The 23,513-nt window shown below is 41.8% G+C and overlaps 1 protein-coding gene across 11 annotated transcripts in view; it reads left to right on the forward strand.

Annotated features, from left to right (window-relative positions):
- MEGF11 (multiple EGF like domains 11) overlaps positions 1 to 23,513 on the forward strand; it is a 266,626-nt gene that overhangs the window by 75,967 nt on the left and 167,146 nt on the right. For all 11 annotated transcript variants that reach the window (XR_013775891.1, XM_079318187.1, XM_079318184.1 and 8 more), the window contains 3 exons: positions 25 to 148; positions 2,106 to 2,207; positions 3,727 to 3,827. Coding sequence is in view for 10 of the 11 variants with exons in the window: in XM_079318187.1 (XP_079174313.1) it covers positions 33 to 148; positions 2,106 to 2,207; positions 3,727 to 3,827 (319 nt within the window). In the remaining variant the exon portion in view is untranslated. The remainder of the gene's footprint in view (positions 1 to 24; positions 149 to 2,105; positions 2,208 to 3,726; positions 3,828 to 23,513) is intronic.

A 23,513-nucleotide genomic window follows, 5' to 3' on the forward strand; every position in this document is an offset into this window, starting at 1 on the left:
CTCTACTTTCTTCTCTTTATCTAGATACAACAATGGGGGCACACGTGCTGTTCCAGTGGATTCTGAGAGGGCTTATTCTGACTTTTCTGCTCAAAACTACTCTGTCCCTAAATCCAGATGATCCAAATGTTTGTAGCCACTGGGAAAGGTAATGTGTGACCTGCCAATTTTTATTTTTTTACCATCCATTTCAGATTTTTACATTTAGAAGGCATGCTGAGAGCTATAATTTGCTAAATACCACCACACCTCAGGAAAAGAGCACAGATTTGCTTTGCAGAAATAGTACTTCTGAGTGCCTTGGAGAGTTTGGATCATTCCAAGGAATTGGTTCTAAGGCTGCAGCTATTGAGCACATTCCCCCTGTGCCCTTTGGGAAGCTCCCCAGAGTCTGAGCGACAGGAGTACACTGAAGTGTTCACATTTATCATGGAGAGACCCACAGAAATGTTTGCCTTGTTCTGTCCTGCTTTCTTCTGCTTGTTGTCCAGCAAGAAAGTTTGAAGCCCTTCCTGCTGCAACATCCAGGCTGTTTTTGTCTGGACTGAACTTTGGGGCTCTTCCTGCCAAATTCGTGTCGGCATCAAAGACTGAACGAAAGCACTGAACATGAAAGGCCCTGGGATTTCTTGTTCTCTCTATTGTTCCAGTGTCCTGGTCCTAAAAGTGGATCTGAGCAGGCCAGTTCCTGTGAGTACAGAGAAACCCACAGCCTTTGATGGGGTTCACGCTCATGCAGGGACTGTTTGCAGAGGCTAAAGGTCCTGTACTTCTCAGTTTAACTTGCTAAATTTCCAGTTCTGCTCTCTGGTTCAATTCCACACGAATCTGAATTGCTGTACACTTCAGCAAAATACACCCCTTAACAAAGGTAAAAATAGAATCATATTTAATGACTATATTTTGAGGTCTTAATTACAGAATTAACTCTTTGTAGATAATCCAAGTGCAAAGCAAGATTGTACAGGAAAAGGATTTTTGCAGTCTGCTTGCTGGAAGTGCATTCAGAGCACAGGAATAAAATATTGATTTTGTCTGAAGAAAGTCAGCAACCTAGAGACCCAATCAAGGAGAAACAAAAATTAAATACCAAAATTGATTGGTTGTACTGACCAGGATGACTTTGTTAGTTAGATGTTAATAAATCAAAGGGAAAAGATTGTTAGGGCCTATTGCTGGATAATAAACGGGATCGTAAAATAATAATTGAGATTTGCAAGTGTTACTGTCTTACATTAATAATGAGCAATGTAAATATTTTATATTTTGGCATTAGCAGAAGTAAAAACATTATTGCCAAACCCAGCAAACAGTGACAGAGGGCAAAGCAGCATCCAGGGGAACCTTGGATTGTCTAGAAGGGACATGACAAGCAGGGCAGGAACAGCCCAGTCTTCGATTTCAAGCCAGTCAGCCCCTCCAAGCAAATACCTTGGTATTGCCTTGTGGGTGCAATTTCCCAGGGCTTAACCACATCTGCAGTCCTGCTGATGAGAGGGAAATCGGCTGCAGAATTAAGACAATCGATATAACGAGTGACCTAGAGGATCTAACTCCTGGGTCTTGACCTGCCTAGGGTGATTTGTGCATTGTTGTCCAAAGTTATTGTAGATCTGATAAAGTGGGGCCTGTGTCCAGATCAGAACCTGAGAGAGGAGTCCCTTGGGCAGTGCACACACCTGCTGGGACTCACCCCAGCATGAGATTTGGGTTTCTGTATCACATGAGAGGCCCAAACAATAATGAACATGAAACCTCTTGCATGGCTAAGTGGTGTTTTGGGAAGATTGCTCAGTTCTTGCTATTGTTGGAGCTCTGTGATTTCTCATCAAATTTCTTTGGTTTTGTCCATAGGCAATCACTTTTCACCTTCTAAATTTCCATGAATTTTAGTAATATTTGTTTTTTTTCTAAAAGAGAATGGTTTATTGCTCACAGCGATATCCCTATGCCTACATCAGTCATTAAGCACTTCCAAACTTTTCAGGAAGGGGTCTAGATTCTTGATGTAAATATGTTTCATACTGGAGTACCATGAGCATCAGATACAGGAAACTGCAGCTTTCCATTTTCAGCCTCTGACCTCCTTCCTTTTCCACTGGCAGCTACGCCGTGACCGTGCAGGAATCCTACGCTCATCCCTTTGACCAGATCTATTACACACGATGCACAGACATCCTCAACTGGTTCAAGTGCACCAGGCACAGGTAAGAGCTAATCCTCAGAAACCTGAGTTTCCTCCTGCCTTTTCATTCCTCATACCCCTCTTGTTTATCCAAATATTTGTGGTGCTTCAATATAGATGTGTACACAAAGATGTGTTTTAGGACAGGGGGCTTAGAATTCCAGGGCATTGAATAGAAACACAGAGATTTATGCCTGAAGTTTGAGTGAGATAAGTGATATTCAGTCCCTCATAGGGCCATCCAGGATAATGTATCTTTCCATTGACCCTGCCATGGGATTGGAAGTGTTTATTCCCTGACCAGACATGACCAACTCTCTTTTCCATGTGATGGGTGCATGTCCAGATTTGTAAAAGGAAGTCCATGCACCTCCTAAATTGTGAATAATCAGGCATTTGAAGGTTAGTGATAAACATGGATCTGCCTAAGACAGACATGGATCTATGTTAGAATTACTGCACCCAAATCTGCACTGAAGATCAGGTAAAATGAAGATGGGTCTATTTCTAGTACTGAATGAAAACTTGTACCAAAGAGTTAAATTTTCCTAGGCTGCAGGATTTTGCTGTTATATTCATTCTGCTTCCAAAGTATCCTAATAAATATCCACTAATATTCACAATATTTCAAGGGGGTTTTAGAAGCCAATTTGTATCTCAACTCTCATGCATTCAGTTGCAAGTTGGCTGTTCAGCACCATCCCAGTGGGACAGTGGCACTTGGTTTTCAACTCCTGCATTACAATGTTTTGAAGTGAACAGAGCTGCAGAGCTTTCTGGAATATTCTATAGATTGGAATGCAGCAGAGTAAATTCGATCAGTTTATCTAACATGAGGGACAATAGATTTTGTTCAATTGAGGTAATTTCCATAAACTAGCAAAGCTGTTTTGAACTGTTTGCTGTTAAATATGCAGTTAAATATTACCTTTCTAATGGGGTATCCTTGCTAATGCTATGAATAAATGTAGGAATGCTTCAGAATGCTAAACACCTTTTAATTTCTGTGGTGGGGAAAACACCACAGAAATACTGAACTGGGACTATGATGACACTTTGCAAGGTATGAGTGCCTTGGAGGGGTAATTCAGCAGGAGCAAATCACTTGGGGTTAATTTCTCAAGTTGTGTATTGAGAGCAGGTGCCACTGTGGTAAGGTTTTGTGTAGCAGCTGACACAGTGGACTCTGCAGAGGTCTCTGTTCCTTCCACTGATGAGAGCTGACCTTGCTGATGTGTAAAAATAAATCATTTATTCTTCAAGAAACTCCTTGCCCTTGCAGCAGGGCTGGGAAAGTGTTTTAAGACAGCAGCTGCCCCAGGAAGAGCTCCAGTGCCTGTCACGAGCACTGTGTTTGTAACACAAGTCATATTTCAAACTTCAAAACAAGTATTGATTCCTTCCTTATTGCGGCTTTTATTATCAAAAACCTTTCACGCATTTAAAAATAATTATTGAATGCTACCCTTGCTATAATTTAACACAAATATTATTGCAGCAGGAGGCATTGATTTGCAATGGTTTTGTGTCTCGTGGTGCAGGATCAGCTACAAGACCGCGTACCGCAGGGGGCTGCGCACCATGTACCGGCGGCGTTCCCAGTGCTGCCCCGGCTACTACGAGAGCGGGGACTACTGCATCCGTAGGTACCCGTGCCACGTGGCACAGCTCCAAGGGGGGTTTGGAGCAGCTGGAGGGAAATTTAAGATGTGTTGCATTAGGACTGTGTTTCAGAGCTTTCAGCTGGTGCTGATCGCAGGCAGAATTGTGGGTACAGAATATTTTGGGGTGTTTCAGGTATGTGCATCTTGAGTAAGTAGGGAAAATTTGGCTGAAGTCTTTGGGGAGGGAGTTAATGAAGTTTCTTAGTGCCTTCTTGAATCAGAGCTTCCTTTGGGGAGTAATTAATGCAAGTATACACCAATGATAAGGAATTAGGGGAACTGAGAACACTCAGGAATAAACTACCACTTAATTTAAGCAACAGTGTAAAGTTTCTGCCTCTTACCTTTGAAAGTTCTTACTTCAAGAGTTAAATGAGTTAAAATCTTATTTTTTTCCACAATGGTTCCTGTCAACAACGTAACTTTTTAAAGCTTCTCAAATGTCAGAAGAACTTTCTCCCAGCTGCACTGTATAAATAAATACGGAGCTCTGGAGTGTTTTCGGTCAATGTGAGGGGGGACAAAAATCAAAATGGATCTTTCAGCAATGCCTAAGAGCTTTGTTAATTAAAAATACCCTGTACCTTAGTGTCATATGTTTCAATATTGTAGTTTTCTGAGTGTTCTGCATGTGCTCAAAAGGAGAGTGGAGGTGGGATCTCTTTTCTAGCTCTTGTGTCATGAGATTATGACACAAGAAAAACACAAAGAGTTTTTGATCACCATGAGATCCAAATTTTATTAACAGGTTTGTAATGCCATGGAATAAATATGAAAGTTATGCAATTATCCAGCTAACTTCAAATGTCTTGGCACTGTGCTTTACAGCTATTTCTTTTTAGCTCTGTTGATGTTTTTATCTGAGTTCCTGTGCTGGACTCCTATTGTAATACATGAGCAGTTGAAAACTATGAATGGACCCTGATCTCATTTTCAACGACCTTTACGCCAAACAGTTACATTAAAGGGGTTTGGACTGTGAAAAATCACCAGCCCTTTGAGATAAAGCATTAGAATTATTTTACAGAAAGTGTAATAATTTGATCTTTTGAAGTGCAAAATGCTGTTAGTCAAGTCCTGAAAAACATTTATTGCAACATATTGTCTTTGCTGGAATTCTTCCTATGGTAAGTGTGTCCCTCCCTTCAAATATCTCAGGTGTCAATACCATGTCAGCAGTTGTTCCACATACTTTTTATTACAGTCCTGAATTTCATGACTCAGAATTCTGTCTGGCACAGAGCATATTTATTATCACTTTTCTCCCTGCAATCTATTGATTTTTTTATTTTTAATTTTTTTTTAATTGTCATACTGTCACAACAATAAATCTCTCCAGACTTTCTGATTCTTTTAGGATATTAACATTTGTTTTGAAAGCTTTTTTTTTGTTAGTATTTATACTTAGTGTTCTGCTGCTGCCAGGCAAATTTTATCTTTCTGTGGTGGAGAAAGAGCAGCATACACTGAAATGTTGCTAATGCAGAGCAGGCAGCAGGTATCTGGTCAGACCAAGAGCCCTGTGTTTGACACAGAGCAGATAATAGTTACACTCTCTTGCTGTTTACATGTGCAGGAGTCAGGTTCTTGGATTTCATTATCAGCCTGGTGTGTGCTCAGGGACATCTGCTCTCCGTCCTTCCTGGATATCAGAGCAGCAACAGCAGCCGAGAGGGAAATGATGTCAGGGAAGAACTTCTCCATCATGATGGATTCCAGATGCTTGGACTTATTATTTTGCTACTACAAGTAGCCATACAGAAAAACAAAACAAAACAAAAAAAAACCAAACCCAAAACCAAACAGAAAACCTCCTTGAAATTCTCTGAGCCCTCAAGGAACAGTTTGGAGGCACAATATTTTGCTAATGGGATCCTTTTCGTGTCACTCCTTTTGTTTGTAACACATCAAGCCCTGATCCCATTTGTTTTGTTTTGTTTTGTTCTCTTTTTTTCCACAATATATTCCTGTGCCAACAAGCAAATTCTCTCATTCATCATTCTTTGCAGCCAGCAGTGAATTCCATTTTCATTCCTGGAGGCACTTCTCTGCTTTTGCCTTTTTCCATCCCATTTCTTACTTCTCTTCAAACTGATATTTTTTTTTTGCTGCTTCCTAACAAGGTTGTCCAGTACTCCTGTCCCACATTCCTCTAGTCCCATTCAGTGCTACTCCTCTAAAGACAGCTTCCCCAGGAGTGGTCAGAACACAAAATTCCACTTTCCTGAGCTGTCCCTGGCAGGAAGGGAGGGAAGCTCCAGCCCTGCAGAGAGGATTCTCCCTGCTCAGCCAGCCCTTTAAAATCCATTCCATTAACAATCATGGAAGCCACTACAACATGGGGAGGAGGGATACATCCTGCAGTGAGTCTGATGATCAAAAGAAAGTTTGATTAAAAAACAGTGTGTAGATTAAAGGCTAATTGGTTCTTCTTTCATTAATAGCAGTCTTTGTTTCTTGCAAAAGTTAAATAGCTTTGTAATTAACAGTGACATGTTTAGACTAGAGAGGGCTGAGTTTAAATCTCTGTTAATGACTGTTTCTTGGATTTTAAAGCAGAAGTGAAGGCTTTCAGCTACTGTTTTGATCTTTTCCCTTCTCATTTACTAACTTTTAAAAGGATGTCAGATATATGGTTTTATCTTTGTCCTCCTGTTGGGGCTTACTAAATAGATCAAGTCTAATAAAATCTACCCTCAGTTCTAACTAATGTTGATCCAGAGCTTCTTGCTCTGCCACTTCTCTGGTGTCTTCTTTGCCTTTTTGGCATCTGTATATGCTGATACCCCATAAAATGGGGAATTCAGACACCAAGGCCAATAATTTAACTGGTTGCCTGGTGAATTATACTAGCCAGTTCATTAATACTTAGGCTAAACAGTTCTGGAGTATGAAATTGTCTTTGTGCCTCCAAAGGGCTTGAAATATTTTGGGGTTGCAGTGGTATTCAAAAAATCCCCCCTGAAAAATGTTGCAAATGCACATCTGTATTTTTTTCCCTTCACTGATATCTTAGAAATGTTGTTACCATTGTGGGAGCTTTGCAAAACGATTCTCCTTCTCTGAATGTTCTTACACTTGACAGAGCTTTTCCCTGAGCTGTCCCTGAAAACAAACAGCACAGTCTGGGCAGTAAATCAGAGCAGCTATGATTTACTGTACTTTGTATGCTAAGGTAAGCTTTTGGCAGAGCAAATGCATAAACTGCAGAAAATCTTTTTTTAAACAACCACAGGGTTCAACTGTCCTTCAAGGTTTTTGTAAGGATGTTTTAAAATTATATTGCCTAGATTAGTATCTGTGGTAGATAAAGCAGCTCTGAATACTTTGCTGTTCCAAAAAAAAAAAAAGAGAAAAAGAATATTACATGGCTCTTTTGTGCTCTTTAGCCTGTGAGGAGATGGTAATTGAATAGTTCTCTTTAAGAATATGTCAGGTGGAAAGATGCCCTGTGTGCTAAATGGATGCATTTTTGTCTGAGAGACCAATGCTTTGTTCAGTCTGTCCATTTTAATCTTATTCTTGCACAACAGATTTGTACAGAGGAGACACTTCTTGTGGAGAACAAAGGGTCAGAGACCTGACATCAGAGGGAAGGCAGATGGGACTCTGAGCCACAGCTACTGCCAGCTGACTTCTGGGCAGAAAAGCACCAACCATGAAACAAAAATTTGGGAATTCACCTTTTCTCCGCAGATTCAGTTGAGCTTTTAAGTGTTTTCTTCACTCTCCTACCTTATACTCTTTTTCTAATGTCTAAATCTATGCAATGTGACAGGATGTAATAATGACAGGATTAGTGATTTAACAATCTGATTTGCTGCCATTTATCTGTCTTTCAAACCTGCCAAAATTCAGTAGAGTTATGGATGGACCATTTCATGGTGCTTTCCTTTCTTGGCCAAGATATTATTGATCTCAGATTGTTTCTCAGCATTCAGCTTTCCACATTACAATTGTCACAAACATCAGCAGGGCTCCCTGGCTTTGACAAATTTTGTTCTACAGAAATTGTTGGTCTCACTGGTTGAATCTTAGTTTTTACCTACAGTGGTATTTCCCTCAGGCTAGAGTCTGGGGACATTATTGTATTCACAAGCATTTATTTGCCCAGCTTTCCAACTCACCTTTGTTTGATGGCCTTAATGAATTTCAAAAACAAATGAGGAATGTTCTTTTACTAGCTAACCTGGGGAAATTATGCAAATATGAGGCCTGATTGTTTTCAGGAGTTTAAATAATGTTTCATAAATTCTGTAATTGCAATAGCCACACCAACTTCCTGATGTGATGTGTGCATTTATAGTGCAGCCATATGAACATTCCCACCTCAGGACTGCATTCCCATTTACAGGGCTCTGTGTCTAGTGCAGTTTTTGTTTTCTTTGACAAGGCTGCCTTATTGGAGCCATATGGTTGGATTGTTAAACATCTGTAGCATAGGAGTAACAATTCCAGAGCTTCCTGCCATCTGGATGAATTACAATCCCTGCAATTCCACGCATATGTTCCAGCAGCACACCGACACCACAGTCAAGTGTGCTCATGATGAGAAGAAAAAGAATGGCTTGTGTGATCAGTGCAAAAGTTGGACACTCCTAGAAAACGTTGAATCAGCGGCTTACATTTCCTGAATATTCATAATGTTTGTTCATACATCAGATTTGTTGATTTTTTTCACTTTTTAAGGCAGTAGCTCATTACCATTTTAGAAGAAATGTTGCCCCCCCTTCTCACCTCAATTTTAAATTCCTTGTGCTGAGCATTCCTGTAACTTGAAAATATATTGTTTGAAAGCTGCTGGACTTTTAAAATACGTTTTTCTTATCTTTATAGACACACATTAAAGCCAGTGCTGGTGCTTTCTGTGAGAGCCTTACTGTTACATTATTCAAGTACAGAGTTCTGTACATCAATAATGCAACCTAAATTAGGGGAAATGCTATAGCAGGACATAGATACTTCCTATCAGGGGACATTCTTTTTCTCTGTCTGATTTGGGATGTGTGACAGCGAGAAAATGGTGTGGAAGGCCTTTCTGAATATAGTTATTAATTATAGAATTGAAATGACAGTAGGAGACATTTGAAATTTCTCCCTTTATATGCATTGGAGATTACTCCATACATCTTTTTCCAGTGAAGAACATAGGGAAAAAGATTTGAATCCTTTGTTCCCATCTGAAGGGCAACTGAGAAGAAATGGGCATGTGCTTGTTCTTGGCACACAGGAGGGTAAGGGCAGAGGGACACCAGCCCTAAAAGCAGCTCAATTCAGCTGGTGACACAGGTGAAGCCAGTGGGTGGCTGTTTAGCCCAAAGACACTGGATACATCCCCTGGATGGGAAGGTGGAAAGGTCACTCCTCATCTCCCATACATCATTTTATGTCTGCACTCAGCCTCTGGATTCTGAGGGATTTGCAAAGATGCTGGTGGGGAGCAGTAGTGAAATAAGGGAAGGGCTTCTGGAAGCAGTGCAGGAGAAGGAGGAGAAACAAAATGCTCATATAAAGGAATGAAAATAGCAGAAAGTTAAAAAGGAGGGAATGCTGAAGCTATATAATGTCTCAAGGGGCTTAATAAATATCAGAGGAAAAATTATGCAGGCATTATGGTTGGAAAAAGATTTAGACTGTTGCTAGTGTAGCAGAAAAAGCTTTTCTGGCTGTTTTAGGCAGTCTCTGTTGGATCAGTATAAAAGCACTCTGGGATTGCAGACACAGAAGGAGGCACTGGATCCAGAACTCGTCATGGTGCTCATGCTAATGGCCTGGATGGCTGGGAGCTTCGGCAGGAGCAGAAAAAAGCACAAGAACCATAGATGTGATTCATTGTTGAGTTCAAAGAAAGAGCCATGCAAAGTTTAGTCCATTAATTTGCCCTCTTTTAGCAAAGTCAGGCTGGTCCCCAGCTGCTCTCAATCAGCACAGATCCAGCAGGATGTGTCTGGAAGCCCTTTCAAATCCTGCTGCTGCTGGGATGCACCTCAGAGGGGTTCTGTGCACTGATCCTGCATGGCCTGGAGGCACCAGGGCTATTCCATAATGGTTTGTATCCCAATCCTCCCCTGTGTGCTGGGGTCCATTCACTTGCACAGAATAAAAACAGAGTCCTGTGCATCCCAGGGATGAATGAGGGTGTGTGCATTCAGAGCACTTGCTGTTTGTGGAATTATGAAAGCACAAAATTCTAGAAGATTTTCCCCCCCAAAACAGTTTGCAGTTCATGAGTAGTCCAGGCATGTGATGAGCCAGGTTAACTCATGGAAATCAATAGGGTCAGAAAAAGACAAATGTGTGAAATGGAACAGGTTTGAAATTGAAATTGGAATAATAGAATGGTTTGGGTTGGAAAATATCTTAAAGGTCAGCTTGTTCCAACCCACAAGTTGTTTTCCTGATCTCTCCTTTACATCTTTCTCCCATTAATAGATTTCTCTTGTGCTCTGGAGAAGTTTTAAAGCCTAGAAGAAAAGGAAGGAAAAGTAGAGAGAGGAAAAGAAATTACCTAAATCTAGATGGCCTTTAAAAAGTGCTCATGATGTAGATACAAAATCTGAGATAGCATCTCTTTCTGCTTCCTTTCTGTATTCCTCTGGCTGTGACCTTCCTTGAGCAGGTTTCCCCACAAGTAATCTGGATGTCTGAGAAGCCACCAGCCAGATGTGGGGGACCATTACCAGGCAGATTCCTTATTGCCTACAAAAAAACCTACTGCAACCTCCTGCAGGTATCAGTGCCAGGAATCCCTTCCTCCTTTCTAGGCGTCTTATAGACTGAAAATGTAAATAAAACTGAATCACTGACGCTGCAAGGATGGCTGAAGTGCTACAATGGAATGATAATGTGATAAAATGAGTAACACCTGCTAACATGTAACAATACATTACTAACACATTCTGACATATTCTGACATGTGATAACATATGAATAATATATGATAACACACAATAACTTGTGATAACATATGATAACACATGGTAACATAGCAGGGGTGTGGGTTAACCCAGTACCTCCTCCCTCAATGATCCCTGCAGCCGCTCCCATTCTCTTTGTCCAATGGGATGGGAGAAGAGGAAAAAAGAGTCAAAGAAAGAACTTGTGGATTGGGACAAGATAAGTGTGAATGATCCTGAGGAGCAGAGAAAGCCTGAGTGCTGTGCCAGCACAGGTCAGCAGTAGCTGAAATGTCAGCATGGTCAGCGTTGGTTTGGTCACCAGCCCAGACTACAGCATGATCCAGGCTGAGAGGAGTTAACCCCATCCCAGCCAGCCATGCTGCAGATGATAAAACACTCATTGGTGTGATCCTCAGGAGATCTCCTTGTGTTTTTTCTTTGTCTTTCCACCTCTTAGTTTCAGTAGTGGCAGGGGAGCACTTTGGGAGCTGGAGTGAACCACTCTTTTCAAGTGTTTTGGTCTCTGTTCAGAACATTGGGAAGGAGCTGGTGCTGGCAGTTGTCTGGGCTTTGTGGGCCTTGCTCCTGCCACCCTCTGCTCTCACAGCCTTTTATAGCAACAGCCATAGATGCCCTAAATACGGCAACCTGGGCAAGCAGGAGGAGGCATTTGGCTACCTGGGTCCACTTACTTACAGCTCAGCTACTCCCCATCTCCTCTAGCACAGGAATGAGAGTGGCTGGAAGCATTTGGCAGATGGAATTTGGCCCAGAGCATACAGTGCTTTCAGCATCTTCCTGTGCATAATGTGCATTTCTTTTATGTGAACCTTTGGAACGCCTGTCTGTAATTATTCCATCCTTTTAACACTGCCTCTGAACAATACCAATGGCATTCACACAGGGAATACCACGTGAGCCTGACACAAGAAATACCATTCCAGGCACATGGTGTGATCCTGTGCAGGGCCAGGAGCTGGAATTCAATGATCCTTGTGGGTCCTTTCCAGCTCTGAGCTTCTGTGATTGTATGATTCTATTAATCTACTTGTGTTTATTAATATTGGTTTCTCAAATGCTGGGTAATTCCTGAGAATGGGTTTGCTGGGTGGGAATTTAAAGAAGTTGTCATTCCCTTTGTTCCCAATTAACTTTGGGTTTTGTGCCATGTATTCCACATCTTAGAGTAGGATAAAGTAAAATACATTATTCCACAGATTTTTGCAACGGCATCCATTTCTGATGGAGACTATTAAAAAAACCCCAAAAACAAATGACTGTTACTCTGCAGCTTAATGCAAACTGACAGTGCTGTTATGGAAGAAGTCTTGAAAATTTGTAGAAAGCAATCACTTATGTTAAAATATAAAATACTCACAACTCTGAAGCATAAATCATTTAGACCTAAGAGTAAAAATATTAAGATGCCAAATTGTGCAGAAAATCACTCTGAGACTGGAAAAGAAGTAATTTCTTCCTATTGAACCTACAGCTTTTTGCAGGAGCCTGGATATCAAACAGGGTGAGTGCTGCAATTTCCATCACCTTGGGTGAGAACTGTGGCTGTGCACCATTTCTGAGTGGTGTTAACATCCCACAGTAATAAATGATCTGCAGAGTAACTTAATGGAACCCTGGAATGCTTTGGGTTGGAAGGGACCTTAAATCCCATCCCATTCCACCTCTGCCACAGGCAGGGACATCCTCCATTATCCCAGGTTGCTCCAAACCCCAGTGTCCTGCCTGGCCTTGGACACTTCCAGGGATCCAGGGGTAGTCACAACTTCTCTGGGCAACTGTACCAGGGCCTCCCACCCTCACAGGGAACAATTCCTTCCCAAAATCCCACCTATCCCTGCCCTCTGGCAGTTGAAGTTGCTGATAGTGAACTGAAATTCTTCATGGGAAGAGGGAAACAAAAGAGTGTGGGAAGGCACAATAGGTAATAGGCAAGACCTAAAGGTGCCCAGAGCACACACTATGGAAATTTTATGTTTGCAATAGAGTCAGTTGGCAAATCAGTTTTCATTTCTGGTTCCCTAATTGTTCTGAGGGATAGAAGATGATGTCGGCTGGAAAAGCATCTGCTAACACTTGATACTTAGTACAGGGAAGGGGAATAATTAGATGTCAAAAAGCTAATCAGAGACTGGCCTCTTCTAAGCAGCCATGGAGCTGTCCTTGAGAACCTGGTGTGCTTGGAACTGTGTCTACAGACATTCCCAGTTCCTCTCTCTGTCAGGATTACAGCATTCCCCTTCACATTGTGTGGTGCTGCACTTACTTTCCATTTTAATAGAGGGGTTTTAAGGCTCCCAAGGGAGACTTTTCATGCAACTTCAGTCCATTGCAGATTTCATCACAAAACGTTCTGGAACAGTTTATCTTAAGCTCAGTATTTTTAACACAGGTATTCACTTTTGGAAACCTCACTTTCTCTGATGCAGTAAGTCAAGAGGAAGTATTTAATCAATCTACCTAACTCCAAATATTTTCTTCTTTTTATCAAGATTTTTCCCTTCTGAATGCTATGATTTACTTTTATTACTGTGATGTCTAGAAATCCATGTGCAAAACTAGAAGATGGCCTTGCTTCCTAGAGCTTACACTGTAAATATGTAAATTGAGTAAAATAAAGAAATACTTTTATGATTAAAAATAAAAAAAAAAGTGTGTGAAACACATTATAAGGAGACTGGTAAAGAAATGTGCTGTGCACAAGAGCTCTGCTGAAGCAGCTCTCTGGTATCTCTGGATCTTGGATCTGGTGTCACCACACCTGCATTCATGGGTACCATGTTTTGACAAATGTCCAGTTTAAGTAGAATTCCTTTTAAAAGCATTGCTATAAACATCTAAAATTACCTTTTGACCAGCTACTTCCAATGCTATGCCATATTTACCTTATTATAAATGATAGGCCTCTTCAGTAGTTTCTGATAATGTAGGGAAAAGCTTTTGTTTCCAGCTCCCATCTGCTATCTCCAGGCCACATTGTGAATCCCAGGAATTGGAAAGTGCATTTTACTGAGTATCATTAATGGAAAGTTTCTCTGGACATTCAACATCCCAAAATTTGGCTTGATCCTAAATCAGCTGAACTTCTGCAGTTGGTGACAGGAAGTTGAAACAACTGACTTGAGATGAGAATCAGCCTCTGCCATTACATTAAAAGTTTCCTATGTTGTCTTTTTTGCAGTTCTTTTCAGAAAGCTACTGTGAAACACATTGCTGTGATTCCTTTTGAAATGTGAGAAAAGTGAAAGGAGTCTGCATTTAAATATTCCATCCCCAGGAACGGTAGTGCAGCTTATACACGAGCATGATCTTCAAACAGAGCACAGTCTGTCCTTGATTTCAGCAGGGTCACCTTCACTTGCATTGTGGGCCTTAGTTTGAAATGAAATCTGAGATATGTTGGCCCTCTGGGGCTTGGGCCTGGCCTCAAGGACAGGTTTGCCTTTAGAAATATGTCCATATTCATCCTGTTCTGGTGAGAAACAAAGAAACGATTGTTGCTAGATTGACTTGATAAATTTTGGAAAAAGAACGAAGAAAGATTTTATTTGAAAAATTGATAGTTTATTCAATTTGCTACAGGACCAGAAGTTTTCTGGGAACATCTGTGTAATTTGGTTTTATTAAGTGTTGCATTGCCTAGCAAAGACAGCCAGAAGTGTCATGCAGTCCAGATGCCTTCATCCATCTACTTTTGATCTTTTAGGAAGAACATTTTGATGCCTCCATCCTCACTGTAACACACAGCACACACTCTGTACCTATGAAAATCAATCAGCAGTGGAGCTGTGTCATTTGCTGTCAGAAAATAGAATTTTCTTGGCATGCGACCCACAATTCAGGGCAAGTCAGTAATCAGAGAGCTACGGACATGAAGCAAGGCTACCAGATTTAAAAATAAACATATCACAGGCTGATGGAATTTGTACACAAAGAAATTCACTCAATGCCCTGAGTGGGTAACCTGTAGCAAAATGTTCAAGTGCTGTGATTTTGAGGTGATTTCCAGATATAAATGCTTCCAATTATATATGTGTGAGGGTTTTTTTCTGATAATGGCTCATTTTCTTTGACATTTTCCCATGTGCTTCATGTCTCACTGTTTAAATCAAACAGCTCCTCAGCCAGTGTTGGACCCTGTAAATCCCTGGTCTCTTGGATTGCTACAGTCACAGCAGGAAAGCAGAGGTGGCTGTGAAGCAAAGCAGTGGTACTGTACTGGTGGGGTTTCTGTAGTGAGGATGGAAATGTCTTCCAGCAGTTGAGTTTCATCTGCCATTTCCTTTTCACCTTCCTCACCTGCAGGGCACAGTGTGTTCCTCCAGTCTTTCTATGGGGGAAATGTTTGTGATTTACCACCTTTATCTGATTTGCAGCTCTGTATTTCACAACAGGCAGCTCATTTTCCATTCCAGCACAACTCCCAGGAGAGCTCAGATATCAGGCAAAATTACCCAGGAATGGAGAACGGGCATTCCTGCTTCTGTGTGGGTGTGGCTTGGTGCCCCCTGCCTCCACAGGTTGTTTGATAGACCAGGTTATGCTTTACTTCTTCTGATAGGTTTGGCTGCTGCTCCACAGATTGGCAGGAAAGCTGGAAGGACCAGGGATCTTCAGTACAAGCTCCTCCTCTATTCCCTCAAGAATTAAATTTCCTCAGGCAACAAGAAAGAAATCCCATGAAACTAAGAATGGAATGACTGGGGATAACTTTCACTGGTTTTGGCACTTCTGTCCTCAAAAAACCTGGAGCTTCCTGCAGGCAAAACCTATTTGACTGCATTTTTTTGGAGTGGTTTTTTTGGAGTGAGGTCTCCTAGGCTGTGTACTGTGAGAATGAAGGACCATGCCAAGAGTAAATGTTAATATTTCTGCCTTGCTTAGAAAAAGATAGTGCTGCTCTTTCTGAGGGTGCTACACAGAGCACAATTTGCAGACAAATTAAGTTTATCGGTTGGATGAATCAAGTTCCAGTGGAAAATTAACAAGTGAAAATGTATTTCCTACAAATTGCTGCGAAGAGTTGGTCAATTTACCACAATGGAAGCAGTAGACAGAGGACACAGAAGAGGAAAAGCTTTCCAGGGTCACAGATCCTGCTCTGCTGATCCAGGATCTCCCTTAACCTCATTAACAGTTGGAACTAGTGCTAATGATTGTTTTGAACCCTGAGTGAGGCAATGGGAAATCATTTACCAGAAAATGCTAAATGTTGAAATTGTCCCACAGAAAAATATTGTATTAGAACATTGATCAGCAGAATTGACCTCACTGTAACTCTTTCCTCTCTACATGGCAGAACACAATGATTATTTCTACTTAAAGCAATGACAGAAAATTGTAAGATCGGTTGCAGGCCTCAAAGGATCAGCAACCATCAATATTTAGCTGATCTCTGATGAGCTCTCTTTGGGTTCCAGTTCACTTACTGTGAAGGCAATGGGAAAGACTGAACCTTAAAGCTGTGTCTTGGTTTGAAGGCCCAGTGTCTGCCAAGCAAGGCAGGAACCTCCCTTGGAACAGAGAACCTGACCCCTTTCACTCTGAATTATTATAACTTTGAAATTACAGGGCTTTCAGGCAAAGATGTGGGAAAAGGAATAACAGTGGCTTCTGAGTATGTATAACAAAGCAAACAAACAGAAAACAGAACATTAAAACAGAAGAGAAACCCAGGGACCCTTGTCAGCCCTGCGGTGCAGTTCCACTCACAGCCACAGGAGGCGCTGCTGGCCCCCGGCCGGGCAGGGCTGCGTGGAGTCCCCCAGGCCAGCAGGGGGCGCTGTGACGCAGGGCTCGGCTGCGTTTCTCCCTCATGTGGTGATAGCGAAAGGGGCCGCCGCAGGAACCTCGGAGCGGCGCCTGGGAGGGCAGGGAAGAGCAGAGCCCAGAGTAGCTAAGGAAATGTAGCAGAAACTCTGCTGTAGCAGGAACTGTGGGGTGTCCAGCAGGCAGCGTAGTGAAAAACCCGGAGCAGTGGCTCAGAAATGGAGGGCCTGGGCAGTGGCGGCCCAGCGCCTGAGCACGGCCAGGAGAGGCTTCTCTGGAGGCAGAAAGAGCTCAGGGTCTCGGGGTTGTCCCTGAGGCACCCAAGTGAATGGTGAGGGTCCTTTTTTTAGTGAGCTAGAGTGTTAATAAGGTTCCAGTACAATGGCTGCTCCCACAAGCAGACCTTCACTCGGTAGGAGCAGACAGCAGGAGATGGAGCCTGGCAGTGGTGGTGAATTCTCCCCACATCGATCACAGCCTGTCTCCCCTTCGATGCCAACAGTGAGAGAGTGAGGAGCTACACCCAGCCCCTTCCCCCAGCTCAAAATCTCAGCGGTATCTCTGCCCTTCCACAGAGAAAACCCTCCAGGTAAGAGAGCCAGCTGCATCCTTTTCCCACTTTGGCCATTTCTTTCAATTCTCTTAAATATTGGTCGTTATTGTCTCTTAGCAACAGATGGGACAAAATTCCATGAGAGAAAGAAAAAAAAAAGAAATATCGTAACCCCCAACAACTGGTAAGGGATATGAGAGTGTGACTCACCTTAGAGGGTCTGGATTTTACCAGAAGAAGGAATTTCTCTCTGCCCCATGATCAAGCCCAGGCTCTGGTGTGTCCTTATTCCTCTGGAGCCCTGGGGCTGAGCAGGACTCCCTGTGTGGATGTCTCTGACTTTGGTCTGAGGTGTGATTTAGTCAGGAGCTGTTTGGATCAGACATTGTCTTCTTGCAGGATTTGCCTCCTTCGTCACTTAACCCCCACCTGCCTTTGTACCCATTCTGTTGTCTGCAGCTGAACTTTATCTCCAGACTGAGATCAATGCTGCTCTTACCCAGCCCTGTAACCTGTCCACTTTGCAGGGCAGATGCACTCAAGTGCTCAGAGTCCCTCAATGCCTTTCCACCATCCCTTTTTGTGCCTTCAACTCCTGCACTTGTTATTAAAATAGCCAAAGGTACAACAGAGTTCAGCTTCCTGACCCCAGTCATGCTCTCTGACATTTGCTGCTATGAGAAGATTGCTCTGCAGCTCTCTCTCAGACAGCACTAAATGGTGAGTGCTATCTCCCATTCCCTCTCTCCACCAGAGCAGATGAAACCAATGGGGCATCAAAATGCCACAAAGACTCTGTTAAATGTGTGATTTCCCCGACCTCTCCTTTTGCAGGCTCTAAACTTCTCTGTCACTGTCACTATTTTATGGTCAGTGATGTGATGCTATTCCTATCTCAGAGATGTGCTGCTCCAGCTCAGCTGTTCCTCAGAAACAGCCAGACTGGGATTCCAAGCTGTGCTCCACCTCGGGGCACACAGAACAAGTGACAGTCTCTTCCCTACCCTGCCCTTCCCCTGGCACAGTTTACTTTCCTATTCACTCCCTAGAATAAGGCCTAAAGCAACAGATTGCAGCATGGACTGAAGGAGGTTCTCATCACTGCCAGCTCCTCAAGTGACAATAAACTGTGAGCATTCCTCCTGAAGGGCTCTTGGAGTCTGAAGCAATTAGATCTGGCTGGAATTATTCCAGGATCCCTAAACTGGTCCATGCCACGAGCCTGGGACACTCAAGAATGTGGAAGGCTCTGTGTTCACCTCAATAGTCATCAGAACCCCAGGCTGCCATTTACTCACCAACAGAAAGGGTAAAAAACTACCATGGAGTTTATGCTTGTTAACAAATCTTCATGTCCCAGCAAATGGATACAGGGATTTACTGATCTTTTGTCAGTGATGACATTGACATGTGTCAGATTCTGCTCTTGGGAAAAGACAAAACCCTCAAATGGATCTCCAGAGTTCTTTTATTTCAGACATTCACAAGTCATGTCTGGCCTAATCCCTGAGCTTTGGCCGGGTGTCAAGACTGAGGATAACACAACCCGGAACAGATCAATACCTCACTGAGGCAATGGTCAGAGATCCCCCTGTCTCAGACAACAAAAAGAGCATTGATTCTGTTCTGATTGCATTGATGCAGAGTGTCTAATTCCAAATCTGCAAAATAAGTGCTAGAATTGCACCTACAGGAAAAGGAGCTGATCTTGTGACCCACTGATGTTATCTGCTCTGCATCAGTCTCGTCTTTCCTTTGCTCACATTGATCTCCTTGGGTTTGTGTTTTTCACTGGTACTTTCATGGGAAGATGAAAAAGAAGGGTTGCCATGCACTGAAACAATAAATTCCTCAAAGCCTGAGCAGCCTTTGAGATCTCTTCATCTTTGGAAGTTGCTAAACCTTGCATGAAAGTGCTTTCCAAGGTGATAAATTAATGGATGTATCCTGAGTGATGACCACAGAAATAGACATTAAGCAATGCAAAGAGCTATAATCCCACTTCATTGAAGCAATTATCCAGAAAACCATCAAATCAGCTTGATTCCTGATGGAAAGTCAGTGATTTAGGGAGGAAATCATCCATTCCACAAATAAGCAATAATCTTAGAATGAGGAAAACCTACCTGGATTCATTAGCTGTAGTCATCTTTCTTGTGCTATCAAACCTCCCTTTCCTGAGCACAGGCAAAGAGAATCCAGCCAAAAGCTGACTACAGGCTTATCTAATGAAGCTGATATTGTAGACTCAGCACAAGCTGGACCCAGGCCAGTACATTAAGATGGAAGCACCAGAGAGCCCCTGAGTGAAAAGAATCCTAGCGGATGAGGAGAATATTTTTCATTTTTTTTCATCTACTTTGACCTCTCTGCATTATCTGAAACCACTGGCCATGGGATAACAGCTATTTCACCTGACAAAATCATTCTTTACCCTAAAAGTGGAATGAGGGAATGGAGGAATGGACTAAAATGGTCCAAATTATTTCAGGGACACATATTAAAATTGAAGGAAAACATCACTTTTTCCATTAAATATCTGCTTTTTTTAGTTCATCAACATGGGGTGAATTGGTTAAATAATTTGGAGTTAAAATACCAACAGCATAAAAGAAATAATGCAGGTTTATCAATGGTTCACAGAAAAAAAATGAAATTGGTCGGAGTTTGGGCAAGATCAGTGTATAGTGAAGAAAACCTGGCAGAGGTAAGACAGAGAACAGATATTTTGAGGCAATGACCTTGTGCCATGTGTGCATTCCAAATAAACCAGTTCATTCTGTGCAGTTCCAGGCGAGTGCCTGAATTTCTCATTGTGTCTCATAGCAGCATCCATATCTCCATTTAGCAATGTTTTCCATTATCATAATGTATCTACAGTTATTTATGCTTTCTGTCACCTCCTGGCTGCTCTATGATCCTGGGCAGGAATCCCACAGAGCCCAGGAAACTCCGGCGTGTACGGAATGCTCCAGCACGGCTCTCCAGCAGCACGCGCTGCCGCCAGTGAGCTCAGCTCACAGAGCCTGATTTCTGTGCTGCTCTGGGTCCTTCACACTTTGTAATTACCCTGCTCTTTCTTTTGGAGATATTCTGCTTGTCTGGCACAGCAAAGTGGGAACATGGCAGATGGAAGTTGCTGGGTCGGTAGCTGTGAACTCCCACAGGTTCTAGGGACCACCACGAATGTTACCACACTCCAGTGCAAGCACAAATTAGGTTGCTTGTGACTCTGTCTTTTGTGAAATAAATGCAGAGGTTATATTTTTATTTTGGACAACAGAAAGTTTTCAAATTAATCACTCCATACTTGTTCCTGTAGGATGAAACCCTCAAATGCACCCTGACCTCTGGGAAAGAGGCTGATTGTGGAACTCAGTGGGTGCCAGCAGTCAGTGGGTGGATGATGTGATGAGCAGGGTGTCACAGTGGGCGTAACAACAAAGTTAAACCCTGTAACATCATAATTTGGATCCATACAAAGGAATGCAGCATGAAGGAAGACAGAGCAACTCTGCATCCCTGCTTTTGTCCGGGATGAACTCCCTGTGCTTCCCCTTAGCTGAAGGAACTGCAGTGGAAGTATTTTGCAGTCTGCTCCACTGAGCTCTTCTCCTCATTGCAATACTCTGGCCACTTCACACCTTTGTGGAGAGGAGACACAGACAAACCATTTATCATATCTGAATTCAAATTCTGGGCAACAATTAAAGAATAAGCACTAGTGTTAGAGGAATCCATTTCTCTAACATCCATTCCTCAGTGCAGCCATTCCAGGTGGGAAAAGAGTTTAATCTTTAGGTCTATTTCCCTGAGGACTGACCTTATATGTTAAAAGAAGCCCAGTCTGTAATTATAAAGTAAGTGATAAGCATCAAATGGATTGTTACAGAACCCTTTTGTTGCCTTTATTGCATGATAAGGAGCAGTTGCTGTGTAACCTTGAATGTGGGCAAATAACTCATGCTAAACACATTGTGACAAAGATGGTATTTTGGCAGGGCTTTGATGTAGGTCATTTTATTACCAGGCTGAATCAAACTACAAACTGATGTCAAACTCATGCCAAGAATGCTAATAATACACTGATCAATGAGGTGCTGGATTGCTCAAGTGAAGTGGTTGAGGGAAAATGCAGACATAAAAAGTCTGGAATTCCAAAGGTTGAAGTGCTTGGGCTATTACACTGGGAGGAATTATATTCCTTCCATTAGGACAAGTTTTCTTTACTCCAGGGGCCTTTAGCTGAGTGTTGAACAGGACAGTGTCAGAAAGTATATACTTATCTTTATTTTTCTTGACCTTTATGTGCAAGTAATTTTTATAGTTCCATTAACTAGTAAGATCATTTGCAAACCACTGTACAAAGTGTATTATGAAGAATGCCTTGGGGACCGTTGTATCCTATTATGTTGAATGTTAATAGAATGAAAAATTAATTTAAACTCTAAAGACTTGAGCAAGGCAAGACTTCCCTTTTATAGGAGAAATTCAAAATTTTATTTGCTATGCTAAAACTTTAGAGCTGTACCCTAATATGACCTTTATAGGCCTAATTTGAATCAGTCAGAGCAGGAGTCTGATTTAAATGAAATTACTTCTGTCAAAGCTTCTCTGTTTTAAAAAGGGGGTTTTCTGTGACCCACACATTTGGGATTAGTCACTAGTGAGCTTTGAGCTCACAGCTACTTGTTCAGCAATTAATCAACCAGAGATGAGAGAACCCACAGTTCCAAGAAGCATCTTCACCTACTTGAATCTTTAATTGCTCATTAAATGTTGTCATCTTTGGTGATGTGGGATTTCAGACACCTGAAAACAAGGATACAGTTCTTTTTATTTTTTTATTAATTTTTCATGTGACTGAGTGCTTTAGAAGGAGGAATTCTCTCTTGGGGCTTGCTGCTAAATCTCACACTGCACTCTTCCTATAGCACTGCAGCTAGACAAGTGATTAAGGAAACTTTATTGCTTAATTAATTACTATTATTTCATATTTAAGTTAAGATAGTTAAGGTGTGATAAATTTGTGTGCAAATCAACTAAATTTAGAAGAGTAATGTGTGGGAGTTTGGTTATTTGGAAGAGTAAAGAACCAGTCCCCCATCAACCTTGTTGCTCACAATATTTGCCTTGAAGTGAGATCATGGCCCAGTTAAAAGGGTAAAAAATGCTACACTTTTTACATGTTACAGTGATTTACTATTGCAAATGTCTATATGGGCAACAGTGAAATTTCAGTTTTGACTTCCACATCTATTAGAAAATTAGGATGTCATACCAATGAGAAATGTACTCTCAGCTAAAGCTGTGCAGGGCACAATTCCCAAGGTGTCCCTATCCCTGCATATCCTATATCTTTTAGTACACTGTAGTTTGAATAAAAACCTATAAGTTTATGACTATTCTATATGTGAACTTTTCCTTGTTCTGGATAACCAGCCATTTTCAAATGATTGCAAGAAGGTGTGTATGTTTTTATTGGAAAATCCTATTTATCTAATATCCTAAATGTCCTGAATTTTGGTCTGCAGCTGTAGAGTAGGATGCTTCACTGTCTCCAGAAATCCTAACTCGAGTAAAATAAATGCACTAAAGATTAGGACAATTAGTGACTAGAGATTAGCTATGAATATTTCATGCCCACTGCAATACTGTCTAAACACAAGATATGGAATAAGAACAAATTGCATTTTTGACATGCAGCAAACGTAGAAAGGAAATGATTAATTTAGAAAGATCTTGCAGTCGTTTTAGTGAGGCCATGTTCTAATCACTGGTCACACGGGATCTGCTGGATAAAGAGCAAGAAAGTTTGTCCTACAGGATTTTCTAAGTTCGCCTGCATTTTGAAGCTGGATTTAATATTTTGTGAACATCTCAGAGTGTTTGGTCTGCAATGACCCCACCACAGAATAGGCAGCAAGATGTTTCCATGAGCTTTGAAGGCAGTCTGGGTATGGATCCAAGGTGTGATCCAGGCTGGGAGTCCAAGCAGAATGTCAGGTGTAGTAGGAGTCACTCAAAGCTACAAGGCAGCGGTGGAGAATTCTGGCACAGGAGGTATCTGGGAACTGAAAGGGTTCCAGCTTTCATTTCACCTGATCAGAGAAACTTCCAGAAGCTTTGCTGGCTGATTTCAAAGGAATTGGGTCGTTCAGCTCCATTTTCATTGCAGCAGCCCAAAGCTACTTCCCAAATCAGCTTTGCTAGCCTTGGTCTAAACAGGAAGGAATTACCTTTGTCTTGGGATAAGTCTTATGTAGTCCAGCTTCAGGTAGTTCTTGGTTAAGTAAACTCAATACCCAGATTTCCCAACTGATATAAAAACACAGGATATCCAACCATAGTTTATATATTATCTAGATCATGTATTTTATATATATGTGTATACAGTTTAATACAGTGACCTCCCTGACACTGCA

The sequence above is a fragment of the Erithacus rubecula genome (genome assembly GCF_903797595.1).
Source record: "Erithacus rubecula genome assembly, chromosome: 14".
NCBI classification, from domain to species: domain Eukaryota; kingdom Metazoa; phylum Chordata; class Aves; order Passeriformes; family Muscicapidae; genus Erithacus; species Erithacus rubecula.